The 19,300-nt window shown below is 35.3% G+C and overlaps 1 protein-coding gene across 1 annotated transcript in view; it reads left to right on the top strand.

The window, feature by feature from the left end:
- Nucleotides 1–19,300, top strand: part of cerkl (ceramide kinase-like) — a 30,215-nt gene that overhangs the window by 7,166 nt on the left and 3,749 nt on the right. Inside the window, exons 3-10 of the mRNA XM_024286435.2 lie at nt 761–991; nt 11,000–11,131; nt 11,731–11,794; nt 13,909–14,039; nt 14,117–14,191; nt 18,030–18,207; nt 18,332–18,397; nt 19,217–19,254. Coding sequence (XP_024142203.1) covers nt 761–991; nt 11,000–11,131; nt 11,731–11,794; nt 13,909–14,039; nt 14,117–14,191; nt 18,030–18,207; nt 18,332–18,397; nt 19,217–19,254 — 915 coding nt within the window. The remainder of the gene's footprint in view (nt 1–760; nt 992–10,999; nt 11,132–11,730; nt 11,795–13,908; nt 14,040–14,116; nt 14,192–18,029; nt 18,208–18,331; nt 18,398–19,216; nt 19,255–19,300) is intronic.

Raw genomic sequence — 19,300 nt, 5'->3', positions numbered from 1 at the left:
AATAAAAATGTTTTCAGTCTATTTGACGTTTAGAAATACAAGAAAAAACTCATTTTTCTCAGAAAAATGTTCGTTAATTTTGGAAAACACACTTAAACTCAAGTAAGATTTTTTTTTATCAAACAATTTTTGTTGTTTTTAGCCTTCATGGTGATTCAGATTTAATCAAAATAAGTTATCAACCAAGTACTGTAGACCTTCCGTACAGCCATAAGTTTTCTTTGGGCTTTAGAAGTTTGTTTTAGTCACAACTGACCAATCTGATGGTAAGCTAACTTGGTTGATGGATACGATATTATTATGCAACTGTACTGTCTGAGCTTGGATGACATTATCCTTTAGAAGGCGGCGGGGTTAATCTCAAAGGAACCAATCAGACTTCATAACTCCATCCTAATAATAGTTTCATTGAAAAGAGACACGTGAGTCTTTCATTAGAGCTTAGTGATGATGAATGCTAATAACGTTGCATAACTGTGAGCAGCAGAGGGATATGGTGATTGATTACATGTGGGGATCATGGACAATGGGAGTTTTTTAATTAAAAAGGCACTATTATTCAAAATAAAATCGACAGTTTACTCCTAGAATTGATTTTAAAAGTAGTACAGTTCTGTTATTCTATTTTCAAACATATTTTAAAGTTAGACCCTAAAAGCATTTCTGCTTAATTTCTGTCTTTAGCTCAGATGTATATGTTTCAAATGTTTGTCTGAACATGTGGAATTCACTTGCCGTACTGTTCTGACCCTCTCTGCAGGTGAGGCGACCGCGCTGCAGCCAGGAATGCTGCTGTTGCGGGACGTGTTTGCAGTTAAGGTGAAGCGGCGGAGAGCAGCGGGCCAGCAATCGGGTGGAGCCATGTTGGGAGTTGCACTCTTCTGCTGCAAAAGGCGGGGAAGGAAGCTGGAGGAGGACACCCTCCACCTCCACAATGCCTCAGCAGATCACACTCACACTTGGTACAATGCTCTGAAGGAGCAGATTGCAGGTAACACACTAATTAAAGAACATTATGCGTCATGAGTAATAAAATATATGTTTTAGGGACCTTTGATGCTGCATTAAATAACAAATTCAGTCTCCAAAGTGAGATTTGGTTTAGTGAGATGTCTGGATCCCTTGGCGCCTCATATGATGAACTCAGAGTCAGATGGAGACAACTCAAGGCTTATTGTAAGATAGACCTTTTGTGTTGCATAAGCTGTAATAATGGAAACATGACTCATTGCTTCTGAGTGTCTCAATGTAAGACGATTACAGATACACACTGCTGAATAATGACATTAGTAAAAAGCACAACCAATTTCCATCAGATAATTAAATTGTGTTTGAACATCCCCTAAAAAGTGGGTTTTTGGGGACGAATATCTTTTTATCTAGTACATACGCTTCCATTTGTATGCAATTATTTATATTGCCATCTTTGATGGTTACAGCAAAGTTTCTAGAAAATGTGTTTAGGATTTTTAATATATTTTTAGAAAGAATATCTTTAAAGATTTCCTCCACTTACAGCAGCATTGGAAATACATAACGATAATTTGCGATGCAAAACTTTTTAAAATAATCAACCAAAAAGAAAATACTGTATGATTTTTTTAAAAAAACATCAATTTAGGCTCTAAAAAACAAAACAAAACAAACTTATTCTTGGATATCAGCTACTAAGCTCAGCTGCTAAGAATTTATTGAGCACACTAAAACAAAATTTTTAAAACTTACATTTTTTTTTTTACACATGTGACTTAGCTAATTTACAGAAATGACATAATTTATATTTATTCCCAAGCAAATTAGTACATTTATTGCTGGAGTGGAGTTACGGTCCATAAGTAACACGCAATAGGTGAAATCTGTGAAACCCCTCACTACACACTTTACACACTTTTCTCAGTCAGACATGAACATTTTTACACTTTTTTCTTTTGTTTAAACTTTCAAACCTTTACTGAAAAATCAGCCAAGTTTTACACGTGAAAACAAATATATGTTTACGATCGTAGACTTGCCAAACTGAACACATTCTAGACAGGACAATGGACACAGAGGAGATTGATTGACAGATTAACATCTTTTCAGGATGCAAAACTAGGTGTAAAAAAAAAAATGATGCAAAAAAAAAGGCATTGAAAAAAATCTGCAAAACAGCAAGACCAGAAAAGGTGAACCACAATGTAGCCAGAGAACACTATACTGTGTCTCTACACCAAAATACTAAATAAAAGTATAAGATATAATTAACAACCAGATGTTGTTTCGAATGATAAATGTGTTTCATTCTCCATGAGTCAGTGGAGTCAGCAGAATAGTTACCATAATAGTTGTTCTGTCATGTTCATTTGTTTAAAGTTGGGCTCAATTAAGTCTGCTAAAAAGAAATCAAACATTAAATAACAAAAGTCAATGTTTTTCCTCCACTCCAATGAAGCTGTATGTGTGAAAATTCAAAAATAAAGCCCATTTTAGTGTTTGTCTAACACTTCTCTGACTACTGATATATCTGACTGATACCCGATAGCAGTTTTTCATGTTTTCTTTCTGACTTTTCAGTTTGATTAGGTGAATTGTAGTTGCATCACAGTAAACACATAATCTTTCTAATTCAGATAAACAGAGATGATTGTACAGACATACTCATACACATGCACACCTTGATCAGTACTAAGAAACGTGCTTTGAGCAGCTGAATAAAGCTGCCTCTAAAGAGAGATTAAGCAAAATGCTGCATGCACGAGCACGTGTATGCTCCAAGCCAATTTATACTTCATAAAGGTATAAATACAACATAATTCAAAGACAGTTGTGTCAACTGTTTTTTTAGTTATTTTATGTCTACATTTCACTCTTAAATAATGCAAAGAAAACAAATGAACACAAACAAAACCAGATTAAAATTATTATTAGAAAAAAAAACTACAATAAAAAAATTGCGTTTAACTATAATTGTAATTTACTAAGAAAAATCAAAAACCTTAAAAAAACTTTTAGCAAACAAAAATTCATACAAAACCTAAAAAAAGACAACGCTTCATGTAGTTGCTATATTAACAATATTTTATTTCATTTCTGAGGTTAAATCACATTTTTAGCAGCTGAAACAATTATTTAGCTAAGAGAGCCTAATTACAGACAAACATAAGTAGAACCTTATATTACACAAACCTTGGATTTTAACTCTAGTGCATAAACAGACAATATGTGCTTTTTTAACCTTGTAAAATGGTTATAAAAGAAAATAAATAAATAAAGAACTGTTGGTACCCTGAAATTAATAGAAATCTGTGAAAAAGAAAATTAATTAAACCTAAAGAAGACCTCAGTTAAGTTAAACTTGTCATCAATTTGAACTAAACAGTCAGCTAAGAAAAAACATTTTTAAAGCTATGTCGTCTTATTATTATACTTGTCTGTACCACTTGTGATTAAAAAAATAAACATTTCCTAAAGACCTGACAGAGTACTTGCTTTGTCGGATTTAAAACAGAACAGTAGATGCCACATATTTTTAATTACTGAAATTTATTTTGATTCTTTTATAATTGATATATTCCAAAAGATCAACGTGCTTAAAGAAAAAATATTCACCAATTAAACAGCTTTTGTAGTGAGAAGCAGCTAAGTCATTCAAAGTTTAGAAGGTGCAAAAAAGAACGATTAAAAAAAACATTATTTAAGAAAGTTAAATCTACAGTTGTGACCAAAATTTCAGACAAATTACAGCAAAAAAGGCATTTTTTCCCATTACACACACAAAAAAACCCAAACAAATAGTTTTGTTTGCAAATTTGCATCCGTGCAAAAGATTTACTCTGTACCAAAGCTGAAAATGTTTCTTTTATTTACAAATCTCTGTTTTATTATAAACAAAACATATAAAAACATATTTGCACACATATCTTATGCAACCTTTAAAAAATTTTTTTGTTGGAGTATTTGGATGGCAGTGTCAGACTTGTTTTTATAACGCAGACTAATATCAGTGTTATAAAATCATGGATTCTTTTTATTTTAATAAAACGAGTTAGTTGTTAATACTGGAGTTATGTGGTACTATTTGACTGATTTATGGGTCAGTGAAAAATTGAAAGAGTCATCACAAAAAATGTTTTTTCACATTTAGAATTGGTCTCTGTATCAACAATGTGTGTTTACATGTGTTTCAGTCAAATTATTTCATAGACATTTAGTTTACTTGTGCAGCAATAACCTGCTTTCCAAACGTCCACTACCTCACAGGAACAGAATCAGACTTTTTCATCCAGCTGCTTCATTTTTTAACAAACGAGTAGCTTTTGTCATTTAAATACTCCTTTGGTTAAAACCGGTGGGAAACCTGGTATGTGAGTTTTTCTGAACCCCTAACCTGGTTATGGGAACCACAACCTTACATGAGATTTAAGAAACCAGGACACTCAAAAAAGTTGTAACCTGATCACTTAAGTGCATGTAAATGCACCTAAAATGCTGCACGCTGACATTCCCAGGAACTGTTTTTCAGGTGTATTGTAGTGACCAACCATTTACATAAAATAAATGTTTTTTTGTTTGAACTTTAAGTTGCAAGAACTTATATTGTATACATTTTTTTTTCCTTATTTGTCTGTAAATGTCCAACATGACAGAGACATTACACGGTATTATTTTATGAGCCGGCTCGCGCTCTCACCATGACATCAGTCTGACAAGTTATCGCTGGTCACCTGTCTGTCTGTGCGTCTGTCTGTCCATCAAACCAGATTACCCATGAGTCCCTAGCAAAGTCACAACTTCTTCAAGACCGTGTCTTTAGCCCCGACTCCAGCACATGAATGGCTCGCAGGTCGAGTGCCAGCTCAAGTGGTCACACTGCACATCAAACTGTGACGGCCTTTGTGACTTTACACACCCTGGCTTTTTAGAGGCTGAGGCCTCTGAGCCTGCGCTGTGTGTGTGCGTGTGTGTGTGAAAGGTAAACACAGCCAGTCGCTCTGCTACTGTGCGGACATTAAGCCTATTTTCCAGCAAGAGGTCAGTATGAATGGTGCATTGTTGGGTGAATCAAGGTGTTGCAAAGCAGGCAGCCTCAATGCCGCTGACACTATCGGCACTTCTTAACCTCTAGGTCTGAACATTCAGTTGCATAATGCTTTGCAGGGGAGCAGACGCTTTTCCATATCGTTGTTCTGTACCGTTCCGTGTATGAAGCAGCTGCAGAATGCTGTGCAAAAATTGAATGGCACTTAGTGACAAAAGGCAAGCATTTTTGCTGTATAGAGGCCGTTTCAATACATTCGGTCAGACAGCAGGACAGACTGACTGCAGTTGTTTAACAGGCCCGCGGACTGACGTGCTGTTGGTGGAATTAAAACAGCCTCAGACGAAAGTGAGCTTCGCCCAGGCCACCACCTGCCTTCAGAACTCCGCCCCAATCAATTGTCTTGTTCGTCTTAGTGTTTTTTTACTATTCTATTATGTAGCCGTATGTCTGGGCTCATATCAATATGTAAAGGAAATGTCACTGAGGTGGTTGTGTAGCATGTCACGATGGCAAAATGACAGCATCCTTACTTTAAATATGGGACCGCTCTATTTTAATCCCTCCTCCGTCTGCTCCAGTTGGATCATTCACCACACTGGCTGCACCTGCATTCGGACTATTGACACAAGTTCAGTTGATTTACCTCCCGTTGCCCTCCACATAATGTGCTAAAGATGTCAGCAACAACGTTTTCTCTTGCTTTATTTCTTTTATTCCCTCATTTGACCCACTCACACTATAGAATAGAAGAACTGCCCTTTTCTGTAAGGATTTTGTCAGATCCCACGGGATCCCAAGAAAACGCGTTTTGTTTTTTTTTTAAACAAAATCTGTGTTCTACAAATTACAATTCTGAAATTAAATACAACTATCTGCATTTATTGTTATTAGGAAGTAAATGATTACATATGCAGTAGGTATACAGAAGAAAATAGCTATTTAATAACAATAACAAAGTACAATGTTGTAGATTTGATCAAATGTTTTTCTTACACTAAATCAAAAGGGGTTTTGATAAAAGACAAGCTTACTAAAAGTCTGTCTTATAACACGTTTCCCTACATTTGGTTTAATGTAAATATTTCACATTTTCCTTTCATTCCATTACCATATCCTCTGCCATGTTAATTACAATAAACACCACTCCATTTTGGAAATTTTGTGATGTGTCACAGATACAATCAAGTTAAAAAAACAGTCAATGCAAGTAGTTCATTACAGTGGAGCTCTTTCCTTGTATTCAATTAAGTCCACTATGGGGAATCACCATTATAATACAAAAAATGCATGTTGATGTGGTCCGATTGATTTCTTATTATTGTTTTAGTTGTCCAATATTCTACATCTAAATGTTCATTATTGTGTTTTATTGAACAAATATAAATAAAAACTTATCCAAATGTAATCCTGTGTGCTGGGCTGAACATGCAGTTCAGTGTGTCAGACTGTTTTAACAATTCCCACCATGCACTGCAATTAATGGTTAATTTTTTAAAAGGTTAACTTACCATTTTCTTAACTCTTTGATGCCTGACCTCTTATCCAACTATGAAAAATTAAGATTTTACTCAAGTTTTTTTTTCATGTTGATGTTAAATTAAGATAATTTTAATTTATTTTGATACATATTTGCATCTATAGGCATAAAGGAGTTCACACATTAAAATAATGTATTAATTTTTACAAATTTTATTTTGTTTTGTTTTATTTTTAAAGTAGCTATAAACTGCATTACGCTCTTTTATATGAGCTTATAAGTTAGGTATTAACTGTCAGGAATTGACACATTTGTGTAACTGTAGTGATTTATTGAGTGGAGGCTTTTAATAATGCCATTTGCATTTCTGGAAATGATAGTGATCCAACAAGTATTTGCAGATAATTTAATAAAAAGACAGTTATTTGTATCAGCATATATAAAATCATTCAACAATAGGGTTACAGATGACCTGTATGGCACATGTCCAGAAAAGTATTATTAAAACAGACTTTAACAAGCTATTATTATAATTATTATTATTATCTATTTGTACCACAGGTTTATACATGAACAATTAGTGGCAAGTACCCCTTGTTTTTGTATTTATACTTGTAAACAAGTACTTTTAATAATACCGGGTAAATACTGTTAGAATAATTTAAAATCCTAAATAAATATTTGATAAGCTACTGTTTCCAAGGTGTGTTGTTTTAAAACTATATATTTAATCTATTGGACATATATTGCTGGCATTTGCCCAATTTAAAATTGTATTGTAGTTTTGATTTAAATTGGCTTAAATTATTTAATTTTTAATATTGTCTCAGCAGTTTCTGCATACGTTTTATGTATTACTATCAAATTGAATTTTGCTATCTTCTGCTTATGTTAGTGAACTTATAATCTATGTTTCCCCAAATAAATTGCAACCAATTTTTCCATTCTGATTAATGAACTCAGAATATGTCATAAATGAACGTCTTACTGCTGTCACTGACCCCAGATAAAGTCTCTGTTTTTGTCAACAACATTCAGCAAGCCAGCCTTAAGTCCTCTATCGGAAACTCAACACTCCTCCATGACAACACTGGGATTTCTTACCATGGAAACGCTTTCGCATCATTGTAAGACAACCAGGCTTTCATCAAGATGGGAAAATGGTCTGATGGATACTTGACCTCTTTACTTTAATGTGTCGGTCTTCTCTTCTAAAAAAAAATAAAAATAAAAAGCATTTCCAAGCCAGATGACCTAATTTATCTGTGAAATGTTTTTTTTCAAACTCGTATTAGTTATTTACTTAGTTAGTTAATCCATGATGGAAACACACGAATACTAAAATGCTCTAAAGTCCCTACGTATGTGTATTAAAAAATAGAACAGAATTTTTGAAATCTGCATAAATATAATATTTATCTATTCAGAAACTATAGTCTAACTTGCTTTAGTGAAACAACACAAGAAAATATTTTTGTGTATTTCTAAAATGAGGTAGAAGTTAAATTGAGTTTACCAATCTGGAATTCCTCTTGTTCTTTTTGTCACTATCATGGGTAGTTTAACGGAATTACATATTGTCCAAATGATGTTTTACATCCAGTGTGTTCCTGCATGCATCGTTTTTCTCTGGGTATTCCAGCTTCCTCCCAAAGTTCAAAATCATGCTTCATAGGTGAACTGGTCACTCTGAATTGTCCCTAGGTGTGAATGTGATTGTTTGTGCGATTGTGGCCCTGCAAAAGACATGTGACCTGTTCAGGGTGTATCCTGCCTTCTCCCAACTATTCAGTTCAATTTTATTTATTTAGCCCAATATCACAAAACAGTTGTATTAACGGTCTTCACACCAGTAATTGTACAAAAACATAAAATCAGTCAGAAAATATAAACAATAGCTGGTTACTAAACTAAACTAAACTAAACAGATTAATAAAGAAAAATGGGAAAAAAAATAAACCTCAGGGATATCCAAATGAAGGAGGGATCCTCTTCCAGGATGGACAGGTGATGTACCAGGACTGTTACAGAAGAATTAGCTTATCTAACTCTACAACTACATGTTTGAATAGTGTAGCAGATGGGGGCGCAAAACAAGCCAAAGACGAGGTCCACGGCCAAGGACAGGAGCAGAGACGAGCCACCTGGAATCTGGAATTTCACCGGTGAAGAAATGAAGAAAACATTTATGATTTGCATAAATCACCCACTTGTAATTTAATAAAAACAATAAATAATAAATACAAATCTAAAATATAGCACAACACATGTTTGACACTTCAAACGTAAACCTAATGGGGCAGTAGAGATGCAACAAAACACTTTTCCCATGATTTGGCTCAATGGTGTAACATACAGTACAGAGAAGGAGTAGGCACCTTTTTGTTAACCTCCAGGTGTTTAACCATTGACCATTTGGAAGATTCTTATTCCATCCTTTGATTTACTTTCTAACATCTCACTGGATTTTAAAGGCAGTAAGAAAATCTGCTTGTTGTCTCTGTGTCTCATCCAAAGAGATGTGTGGCAGTGAAAAAGTGACATGAAGCCAAGTAAAAAGTTTGGGTAAATGGGGTGTTAAACTCTCTAGAAGGTCTTTAATTAGATTTTCAAAAAAGGCTTTCTACAGCAATCTTCATTTATAAAAGTAATAAATCTGTGAAAATGCATATTCAATTGTGGTTACTCTAAATAGATTATACAAATTATACAAGTTTGATTTTGGACATCTTATCTTGGTTGACTGTGGGTGGTGGAGCTTCTTTTGGGCGTAAGTGTTCATTCGGAGGTGTCATTTGGCTCCTCACTGGATCTCCGGAGAACCTGGCCAGAACTGAGGGGCGGAACGGTGTCTCACTTTGTGTATGCATGTGGGGTCATTAACAGGGCGAGGTCATGGTCTGTTGGGAGCAGATTATAGTCATGAGATGGATAATGGAGCTTCTCTGTCTGTGTATTGATCTAAGTTAGTCTACTGGGATGCATAATACGGTCTCTAAATCTGCCTAATGATGGGCTGCACAGGGGGTCTTTGGGTGGGAGTGTTTTGGAGTTCATACAAGGAAACGGCACGTTTGCTCTCTGTGTTAGAGTTCAAGGTAGAGCTAATGCTTGAAATATCTACAAGTACTCAACAAGGTAAAGTTAATAGAAGATGATGCCACAGTCTTTGTGGTTGGTGTTAATTGCAGTGCTGTCCACTAAATCTAATATTATTAACTAGCAAGATAAGAGCGTTTTAATTATTTTATTTCTAATGTAAAACTACAAAGAAGCAATAGGCCCGACAATTTCTACACTCAAAAAAGGGGAAATAACAAATTATTTCACTGCCCTTAAAAACAAAAATTATGGTAAAGGGTAATTAAATATTCATAATGTAATGTTTTATCAAGAATGCTCTTGAAATACGAGAGGTGGTATAAAAATTCACCTACAAATACATAATAGCCAAAAGCTGCAAAAAAGTGAGCCACCTTTACAAATTGGTGGTAACTAATTTGTTGTTCAGTTGGATTTTCTCAACGACTCTCTTGGTCATTGATATGTGTCTTGGTGACGTGAGAACAAGTGTTTGGCTTTATGTAGGTCAGTTCATACCTGACGTCAGAGTATGTTTTCATAGGCATGTTAAGTGGCTGGATCTAAATCCGAATCCACGAACAACTGAATACAGAGTTTATTAGTTCTGCTCTATGCATCTTGTTGATTCAGTGTCTGAGGTAACAGCAAAGTTAAAGTCAACTGAAGCCTAGCAACCATAAGCCATACTCCCACTGTTTATCCTTCTTTTCTGTAGTGAGTCCCTCAACAAGAAAATAACTTTATTTTCTCTTTTATTCAAAGACATTATTACTCTAAAAACTACCAGCTACCTGTTCATCTGTCGTGCATGTTATGCCGCATGTTATGCCTTAGTCACAACTGGCGTTATTGGAGTATATGGGCTATCTGCATGCAAAAAATGGGCAAACTTTATAGGGACACGCAGGTGCCCCACATAAAATATCAATTTCATAGACTGCTTAGTGAACCCATAAAGAGGTGGAGGTTTTTCAGGCACTTACCTCGCACCTGCACACCCCGAGCATGCAGCATTTGCAAAGGGGTCAGTAAGGAACCATTGCACGTACCTCACTAATGACTAGTGTGGCGTACGGGTACCATATGACGGCAACAACCATACATCATATGCACATGTAGCTTAAATTATCCTTACAAATACTTGACAATGCATATACCACACGCATGACAATGGTACGTTTCATTTTCATGACGTCCCTTAGGGTGGCCACATAGGCCTTAAAGGAACCTTAAGTTGTGGTCGCACCTGTCTACAACCATCCTCGGGCCTGGACAACCCAAAAACCTGCAGCACCCATACGGGTCATCTTCAGTACAGAAACCTGAAGCACAAAGATGGTAACAGTCAGAGGATTTGGTTCATAAAAGCATATTTTAATCACAATGAACTGCTTCTGTCTTTGTGTGTGCTGCTGCAGGAATCAGCACTCGTCCCAGATCTCTGAAGGTATTCATCAACCCCAGCAGCCACAGGAAGGAGGCCGTTCACATCTACAGGGAATCTGTCGCTCCTCTTTTCAAGATGGCCGACATTCGCACTGACATTACTGGTCAGTCTACCCAGCTACGTATCTATTTATTGTATAGAATGAAACTTTATTTTTGCATCGCTGATTTTAAAGTTTTGTGCGTTGAGATAAAATGCAAACACTGGAGTAACTGTTGCAAAGATTTGGTCCATTAGGATCAGGATCTGAATCGAACCTGTGGTGTGTGTCTGTGTGTAGGTGTTCATGCATGGAGGTCCAAAGGTCAGAGCTAATGGCAGTTTTTGGTCGCTAGGTAACTTAATACATGGGGCGGAGCCTAGTCCATCTGTTGTGACAGAGGGAGACCACTTCCTCACCTCTCCTCTCATCGTTTTCTCCTTTTTTCATATCCTTCTTATCATCCTTTCCTCCTTTTTTATGCTGTTGTTTTTGCCCTGATTTTCCCTTATAACTACTACTCCTCTCTTCCTCTCACTCCTCTCAGCAGATGGCGTGATATCCGTTGTCCCATTTTCTTTGGCAGCAAGCGAACACACACTTGTGTACCTCTGACCACACACATGCATGAACACTTTATCAGCACTCATGTCAGTGTCTCTCCATCTGCTCACCTCTCCGTTTTCCTTTCGTCCTGTCTTTCTGCATGTCTGTCTCTCCAGTAACGGAGAGGAAGGGCCACACTCTCTCAGTGATAAAGGAATGTAAACTGGATGAATATAATGGGTTCGTTTTTTTTTCTTACCTCACAAATATTTGGAAATAATGCACTTTTTCCTTCTGCCTTTTAGAGTGGGAAAAATAGAAAATCATGTTGGTTTTTCCACTTTTTATTGGTATACTTTCACCCTCCAATATTGCCTTTTTTCTTTAGAGAGATTAGGCTAAAAAAGAAATTATAAAATTAGCTAATTTTTCACTTAGCTTGTGTGACGTTTTTTTTAGAAAATGAAGTAAAATTTAACTTGTAATTTGGATTAAAAAAACAGAACAACTGTTAATAGGTGAATTAATCAACAGATTAACATACATTTTATGTAAAAGATCTAATCAATTTTTAAATTTATGTATGAATGAAAGCATTTAATACCCTAAAGATACATGACGCTTAAACAATGAATCATTTTGAATAAAGTTAATCATCTTTAAGTGTATCAAAACATGCATTCTCACAACCAGACCAGAGGGAAGCGTGCAGTCAAACAGTTTACGGTCAGAGGCTGACACTAAAACACACTGACCCAGACTGATCTTGTACACACACCCAGACACACATCACTCACACACAACCACACAACTGCACACAAATTTAAAGAAGAGCTGGATGAATTGGAAAAAATGATAAACTATAGGGAAAAAAACAAAACTCTGTTCTGCTAATGGTAAAACAACAAAGCAGCTGAAAGTACAATAACTTTGTTCAGACTCCATCATTCTATCTTTTGTTGTGTATGTGTGTGTCTGTATGTGTGTAAGCAGCTTTTGCGATCAGTCCTCATAAAGCTTAATGTGCTTAAAGATTAGCTCAGTGTTGCGAAGATAGTTGCTGAGTCTGGGTGAGTGTGTGTGTGTGTGTGTGAGGTTTCTCTTGGTGAGGATTTGGATGAAACCTACATTTGCCAATTAGGCTGACTGTCACTGTGGTGACCAGAAGTCCAGGTAATCCAAGCACAAGAGGAGGAGGTGGATGGAGGTTGGTCATCTCTCAGTTATGAAAAACAAAGAAGATAAAACTTCCTATTTTAATCTGGTAATGCTGACAGAACAATAGCACAAATTAAGCTAATAACAGAATTTTAACACAAGATTTTTTCAAAGAACCGTACACAGCCCTGTAAACATTTTAATGTTTTCCCAAATTTTCTTTAGCCTGTTTGTATTTTTGTGGCATATTTACCTGCTTTATTAATATGGCTTTCTGTTTGTTTTAAGATCATATTTAAGTATTTTATCAAGAACAACTTCTAAACATACATGGTATAGAGAAGAATGCTTGGAAGGCTTCTCAACTGGAGACTTTGTGTGGCAAACTGATGACAAAAAACTGTATGTATTAATCTAAAAAAGCTAAATGAGCAGTAAGGTTATCACGCAACTGAGAAACAAAGACACTAATTGTGGAGTCATTAACACAGCAGAAAGAGCAAAGAAATCCTATTTGTGTCCGAATTGCCTCACAACTCTACTTATTGTGTATTCGCTATTTTGTAGAGCTGTCCAAATATACAATTCCAAAAGAGATTTCCCAGAAGTCTTTGTGAAAAACTAGTGTGAGTCCCTGCTCACTAGATTGATGAATATAGACCAAGATGCATTGCGTTTGATTGATTTTTCATTGAAAAAAATGTACATAAACAGTGGATTCAAAAATAGTTGTCATAAAAGTTTTACTTTGGGAAATTTGTGACGTCATATTTAGCGTTTTTTAAAAAAGTAGTGAGAATGATGTCAGAATTACTGTTAAAATCCAGGGCACTAGATTGTCCCACATTAATTTTTTTTTATTATTAGGGAACATTGAGGGAAGTTGGATAAAGCCTCAGTCAATAATCTGGTTAGGAATAAACTAAATATAAAGTCAGATTTGGGAGACTAATCATTAAAATAAAGAATCTACGTTCTTTGCAAATTATAATCTAATTTTACAGGCTAACAGAGAAAAGTAAAGCAGAAACCAAATAACAAACAATCATAAAACAGAACCCAGCTGTTTGAAAGTTTGGGTTTTTTTTCTTGGTGAATAAGCTTCACCTTTGATGTAGAAGTTTACAGATTTTTTTATTTATTTTAAATCTGTTTTTTTTTTTCCCGACCGTGGTGTGTGTCTTCCTGTCTTCCAGGGTAGTGTGTGTTGGTGGCGATGGATCCGTGGCAGAGCTGTGTCATGCTCTGGTCTTCAGAGCTCAGCTGGATGCAAACTTTCCAGAAAAGCCAGTGAAAGCAGTCCTACCAGTAGGAATCATCCCAGCCGGTACTTGAAACAACTTTTTCAGAAAAGATGACCACAGTGAGTCTGTTTAAACCCTTGTTATATGGTTGCACTTTCAGGCTCCACAGATGTGGTTTCCTGTTCTGTTCATGGAGTCAGAGATCCAGTCACTGCAGCTCTGCACATCATCCTAGGTACTGTCTGACCCATGGTTTCCCTTCCTCTGATTAGTTGTAATGCTGTACCTTATCACCAATTTCGGCAAGTGTTCTGCTCCGATGATCAGATAGGTGTGTTGGGTTTAAATTACATACATCACTCACAGATTATTATGTATATTTTTAAGGTGTTTTTGCTAAACTCCACCAGCTTTAGAACAGTCTTCTTGACAATCTTTATGATTAGAATGACCGCTTTCCTATTTGTTGGATTTTCCTTCTGATCTTCTTCTATTCTTTAAGTATTTATAAAATAAAATAATGCAAAGTAGATCAACCTTCAATTAATCTACAATACTCTTTAGACATTAAAATATAAAACTGGATTTAACATGTTTAGTTTTTTTGTTGTTTTGTTTTTTAAGTCTTATCTACTTCTTTTAAATCTCCTATAGTCTTTTAGTGATGATTATGCTGTTTTTAGGCAAAATAAATAAAAAAATGTTTGTTTTTCTGGGACAAAATTTCTGCAGAGTTCATCAGATATTCATCTCTAAGTTGTGGGCGGGTCCGTTGGTCTGAAGGAAGCCCACCCCTACTTCCAATCATCCATCTGTTTACATTCTCTCCTGCTAGCTTACTGTCCCTCACACTCCAACCTATCATTACTGCTGCACAAAAATGGCGAGCAGTGTTAGAGCTATCGAGCCGTACAGTTTTGAGCCAGATGCCAGTTTAGATGAGTAAAACAAATATGTAAATGGATCTAGCCATTTGCAAGTGGGTAGATCAGAATGGAGTAAAGCAAGGAGCTTTTGGCCTACCCCTGTGGCTTCTATTTCACAACTACAAGTTTTTTTAAACTGCGCTTTTTCATCTGTTTTTGATTCGCAATGATTTGAATACAGAAATACTCAGAAACGCAGTTTTTAAGCTTAATTTTCTTCATACATGTACTTCATCATTTTAAGTACTACAAGAACATTTTAAAAACACCAAAAACATGATTTTCATTGGAGTGAGTTTTCAGAATCAGGAATAAATAGCCAATTAATGTACACTGAGGGATAATTAATAGAAACAGCTGGTTAATTGCTAATCTTAATTTGCTTTGCTTGTGGCACAAAGGCTAGAGCAAAAAACAAACAAATAAACATGACCCAAACACATAAAAAGACTCCATTAAGAGAATGTTTTGACCATTTTTTCTAATAAACGAAAAACCACCAATCCTTGTAAATGCCTTTCTAGGTGTTCTGTAGATTTTGTCTATAAACTTATTTCTCATAGTCCATCACTGCGTAATTTTTTAAAATAATTTAGTGTAGTTTACCACACTGAGAGATTAAGCTGGAGCTTTGGCTGATGTTGCGTTTGGGCCACTCAAGGAGCAGAGTTTAGACAGATGTCCAGCAGCAGGATCAGTTTCTCTAAATCACAGGTTTATTTTGCCATACTCCTCAAAGCCCCACCCCATTCATCTCAGCCCCCCCTTTCGACTAAAAGTGCCAACCAATCAGCTTCCTGCATAGTGTTTTTGTCATTGTGACTGCTGCGGGGCCTCATGTTGGGATAGTATTTTTCTATCCTCTGAAAATGACTGTAACATGTCATTTGTGGATTAGAATTGTCCAAATTTGAATGATTGCAACGAGTGCCGGGCGATGTGACGGTACATATCGTGTGGGTGATAGAAAAATTCTATCCTACCATTTCTCTTCTATCGTTTCTTATGTTTTATTTGTTTATTTTTATTGTTGAACTTTTGTGCAAAAAATGTTTTTCCAACTAAGAAAGTTGAAACTGTTGTGCACTTAAATAAAATGTTTCTCATTTGTGACGATTCAGTTACATGTTGCTTAAAAAAATGAAGTCAAAGAAAAGTAAGTAATGACTTTTTTGTCCATTTTTTTTCATAGAATAACTGAAAATGTACTTTATTGTGGTATATTGTGATATATATTATTATGGTAATATAAAATAATTTATACCTTGATATATATTTTTTTTCCATATCACCCAGCACTAATTGTAACTTTAAGAGCGACAGTGTCAATTTTCAATAACTTACAAAATTAAACCAATTATTGAAAATTAAAAAAATGGAAATTGATTGTTGGACAGAAAAGGGCAAAAGTGTGAATTTAAGATCCTCATCTTCAAGAAAAACAAAGAGTTGTCATCCTTATGATTGTTTAAACCTAAAAAAAAGATAAAACTTTGTAGTTGTTGCTTATTATTACTATTCAGAAAGCAAATCATTTGATTGCATATTTAATACTTTTAATGATTTTTATATTAGACTGTTGCTAGTTGTTAGCAGAGCTGAAATGATCTGAGAATTAGACTTGCAGATACTAGAAAAAATATTATGATTGTCTTTTAGGACTTAAGCAGCATCATTGACAAACATTGTTTTTATTGTTAAAATGATTTACTAACAACAGTTATCATTATACTGTATTAAATATGGAGATAGCTATTCTCATAGAATATATTTAGTTTTTAGCTAGGCGTAAATCAACTATTTACAATTTACATCTTTAATTTCTTACCTCAAGTTCAACATTTTTGTATTAATAAACTGAATATGTTTTGATTTTTATTTACATTTCAGAGTCTTTATGAAAGCTAGTTCTGCTTGCTGAATTTCTTTACCAATTTAATTATGATAATACTTTTAAAAGTAACAATTTAATGAACATGTTTTTTTGCATTTTTAAATAGAAATATGACAGATAAATAAATGTATAAAATCTTTGGACATTAAGGAACATTTAAATGTATTCATGAAGCCGTTCTATAGTTAGACCTTGGATTAGCGGAGGAGCTTCAATCTCAGTGAAACAACAGACTATGTAAGCCATGTAAACACACTGACAACATGCCATATGGTGAGGAAATCAGATTCTGTCCAGAAAGCCAGACAGGCAGTCAGACAGACAGACAGGTGGAGAGACAGCAGTCCAGTAGGTAACAGGTATGCTGCCAGATGGCATTCTCTGTGAGTGTGTGTGTGCACAGAGTGTGTGCTTTAAACTGGGCCATTGGGACCACTTAATAAATATTTGAGAGATTTTATTATTTTATGATCAAAGAGGAAAGTCAAATCATATTTACTTTATTAGTTTAATCTATTTTTACAGTCCACATTAAAGAGACTCACCTTACTGCTTGAATTTGATGCATGTTTGCTCACAAATTGCACTTTAGTGATCTATTTGATGGTTTTGCAGCTCAAATTCTCTTTCCTCATTGGATTTTCATTGGGATTTGTTTAATTTTGTATTTATCTATATTTTATCTGCACATCCTTTAGGATGTTTTGCTGTTAAAGACCAAGGACTCTGCTGTGACTGCCAGGCCTGCTCCAACTGGCAGCTGTTTGAAATCTAAACCACTTAGTCTGGATTTTTACCCAAAGTGGATCAGACTTTTTGGAATGAAATTCAGATCCTTTGAAATTGTTCTCCAGGCTCATTGGCATGTAAACACTATCCAACCCACGTAGTTAGACTTCTCTGAACACGAGAATGCAAAAATCGGATGAGCACAGACAGGAAAAGTGTTTAGGTTTAGATATTTTGTCCTGTTGGATGGGAACAAACATATTGCAATATTTCTTTTCTTATTGAAAATATAAAAAAAGGAAATTAAAAAAACACTTCTTTTTTGTTTTCTCAGTTTGCTTTTTTCATCTTCAACATCAATGTTAAGAACCTTTGTTTTCTCAAACAGTGTGTGCTCTTTTATGACACCCATAGTAAACAGACACATGTTTGCAACATGATAAAAAGCTTTCAAACCCATCTAATTCAGGGTGACGGTGTGATTTATGACCTGTTTGATGGTCATATACTGCTCGTGTTTGCAGGTCACCTGCAGCAAGTGGACATGTGCAGCTTCTCGCCTGTCGGTCAGTCGGTGCATTTCGGTTTCTCTGCCATGTTTGGTTTCGGCGGGCGAAGTTTAGCTCGAGCAGAGAAGAGGAGATGGATGACGTCGTCACGGAGACGGGAGTATGCGCTGGTGAAGACGCTGGCTAAGCTAAGGTGATGAACCTCGTTTGATTAGTGGAAAGAGGAGAGGCCTTGCATTTGTTTATTAAGTTGGTCTCATGAAATGAAATTTAAAAAATATCCTAATTTGCCTTTTTTCCTTCTCTTTTTTTTGCAGACCAGAAGAATGTGAGCTGTCATTTTTACCAGCAAAAAAATCGCGGCAGAATTTATTTTGGAATCGGTGAGAAAACACGTCTGTTTCTTTTATTACTTTCTGATGATCTGCAGGTGGCTAAATTTGCAGATTTAACTTTTACCACTTTAGCTTAACTGGAGAAAATCTCCAAAAGCAAATCATATTTAAAACCATACATTTATTCTGACAAAGTTTCTTGCAAAAAAAGAGCCATAACCAGCAATTTCCCCCACCAGAAATGTACACTTTTTTTAACCTCCCTGAATAAAGGATATTACTTGAAGAACGTTTGTTCTAGCTAACTCTTGAGCATTTATAACAACAACGACCCTCCATGCCAACAGCACAAAACCCCAAAGCCATCTGTAGAAAATCAGGTAAAACCCGTCATGTTTTAGAATTAGGAGAGATGAGAAGAAAGCGTGGAAAGAAGAAATAAATATTCAAATGACTCCATGAGTTTCCAAAGACTGACTAAACAGAAGCTGCTCATACAGCAGTAAATGAGTGTCACAGATTAGTTTCAGGTATTTTAATTTGAAAGTCTCTCAGAACAACAGAGCAATCTCATTTTCCCTTTTTGGTAATTACTAGTAATTTCCACTAACTCTATTGGAACTATAGAGCTGCTAAAGATTCCCTCATTATTAAAATAACATGGTTTCAATGCATGGCGAGTTTGTATGTAAAAATATTTGTATATAAGTAAAAAATACAATTTTTTCCTCTATTTTGGTTGCTTTTTTGTTTTCAAAACCCTTATCAATCATTATTTTTCCTATGATTTTCCTTCAGTGAATAATGTATTTATGTTTAATTTTTGAGTTAATTCTTTAATGTTGAGATGTTTTCCTTTTACATCAGAGACCAAGATGAAAACCAGGAGCAGGACTCAGATTTAGGTAAGCCCTGAGTTTCTGTCTTTAGCTGAAGACTTTGGAGCAGATA

Source organism: Oryzias melastigma, linkage group LG21 (genome assembly GCF_002922805.2).
Source record: "Oryzias melastigma strain HK-1 linkage group LG21, ASM292280v2, whole genome shotgun sequence".
Taxonomy (NCBI): Eukaryota; Metazoa; Chordata; class Actinopteri; order Beloniformes; family Adrianichthyidae; genus Oryzias; species Oryzias melastigma.
This window is presented reverse-complemented; position numbering and strand designations above follow the sequence as displayed.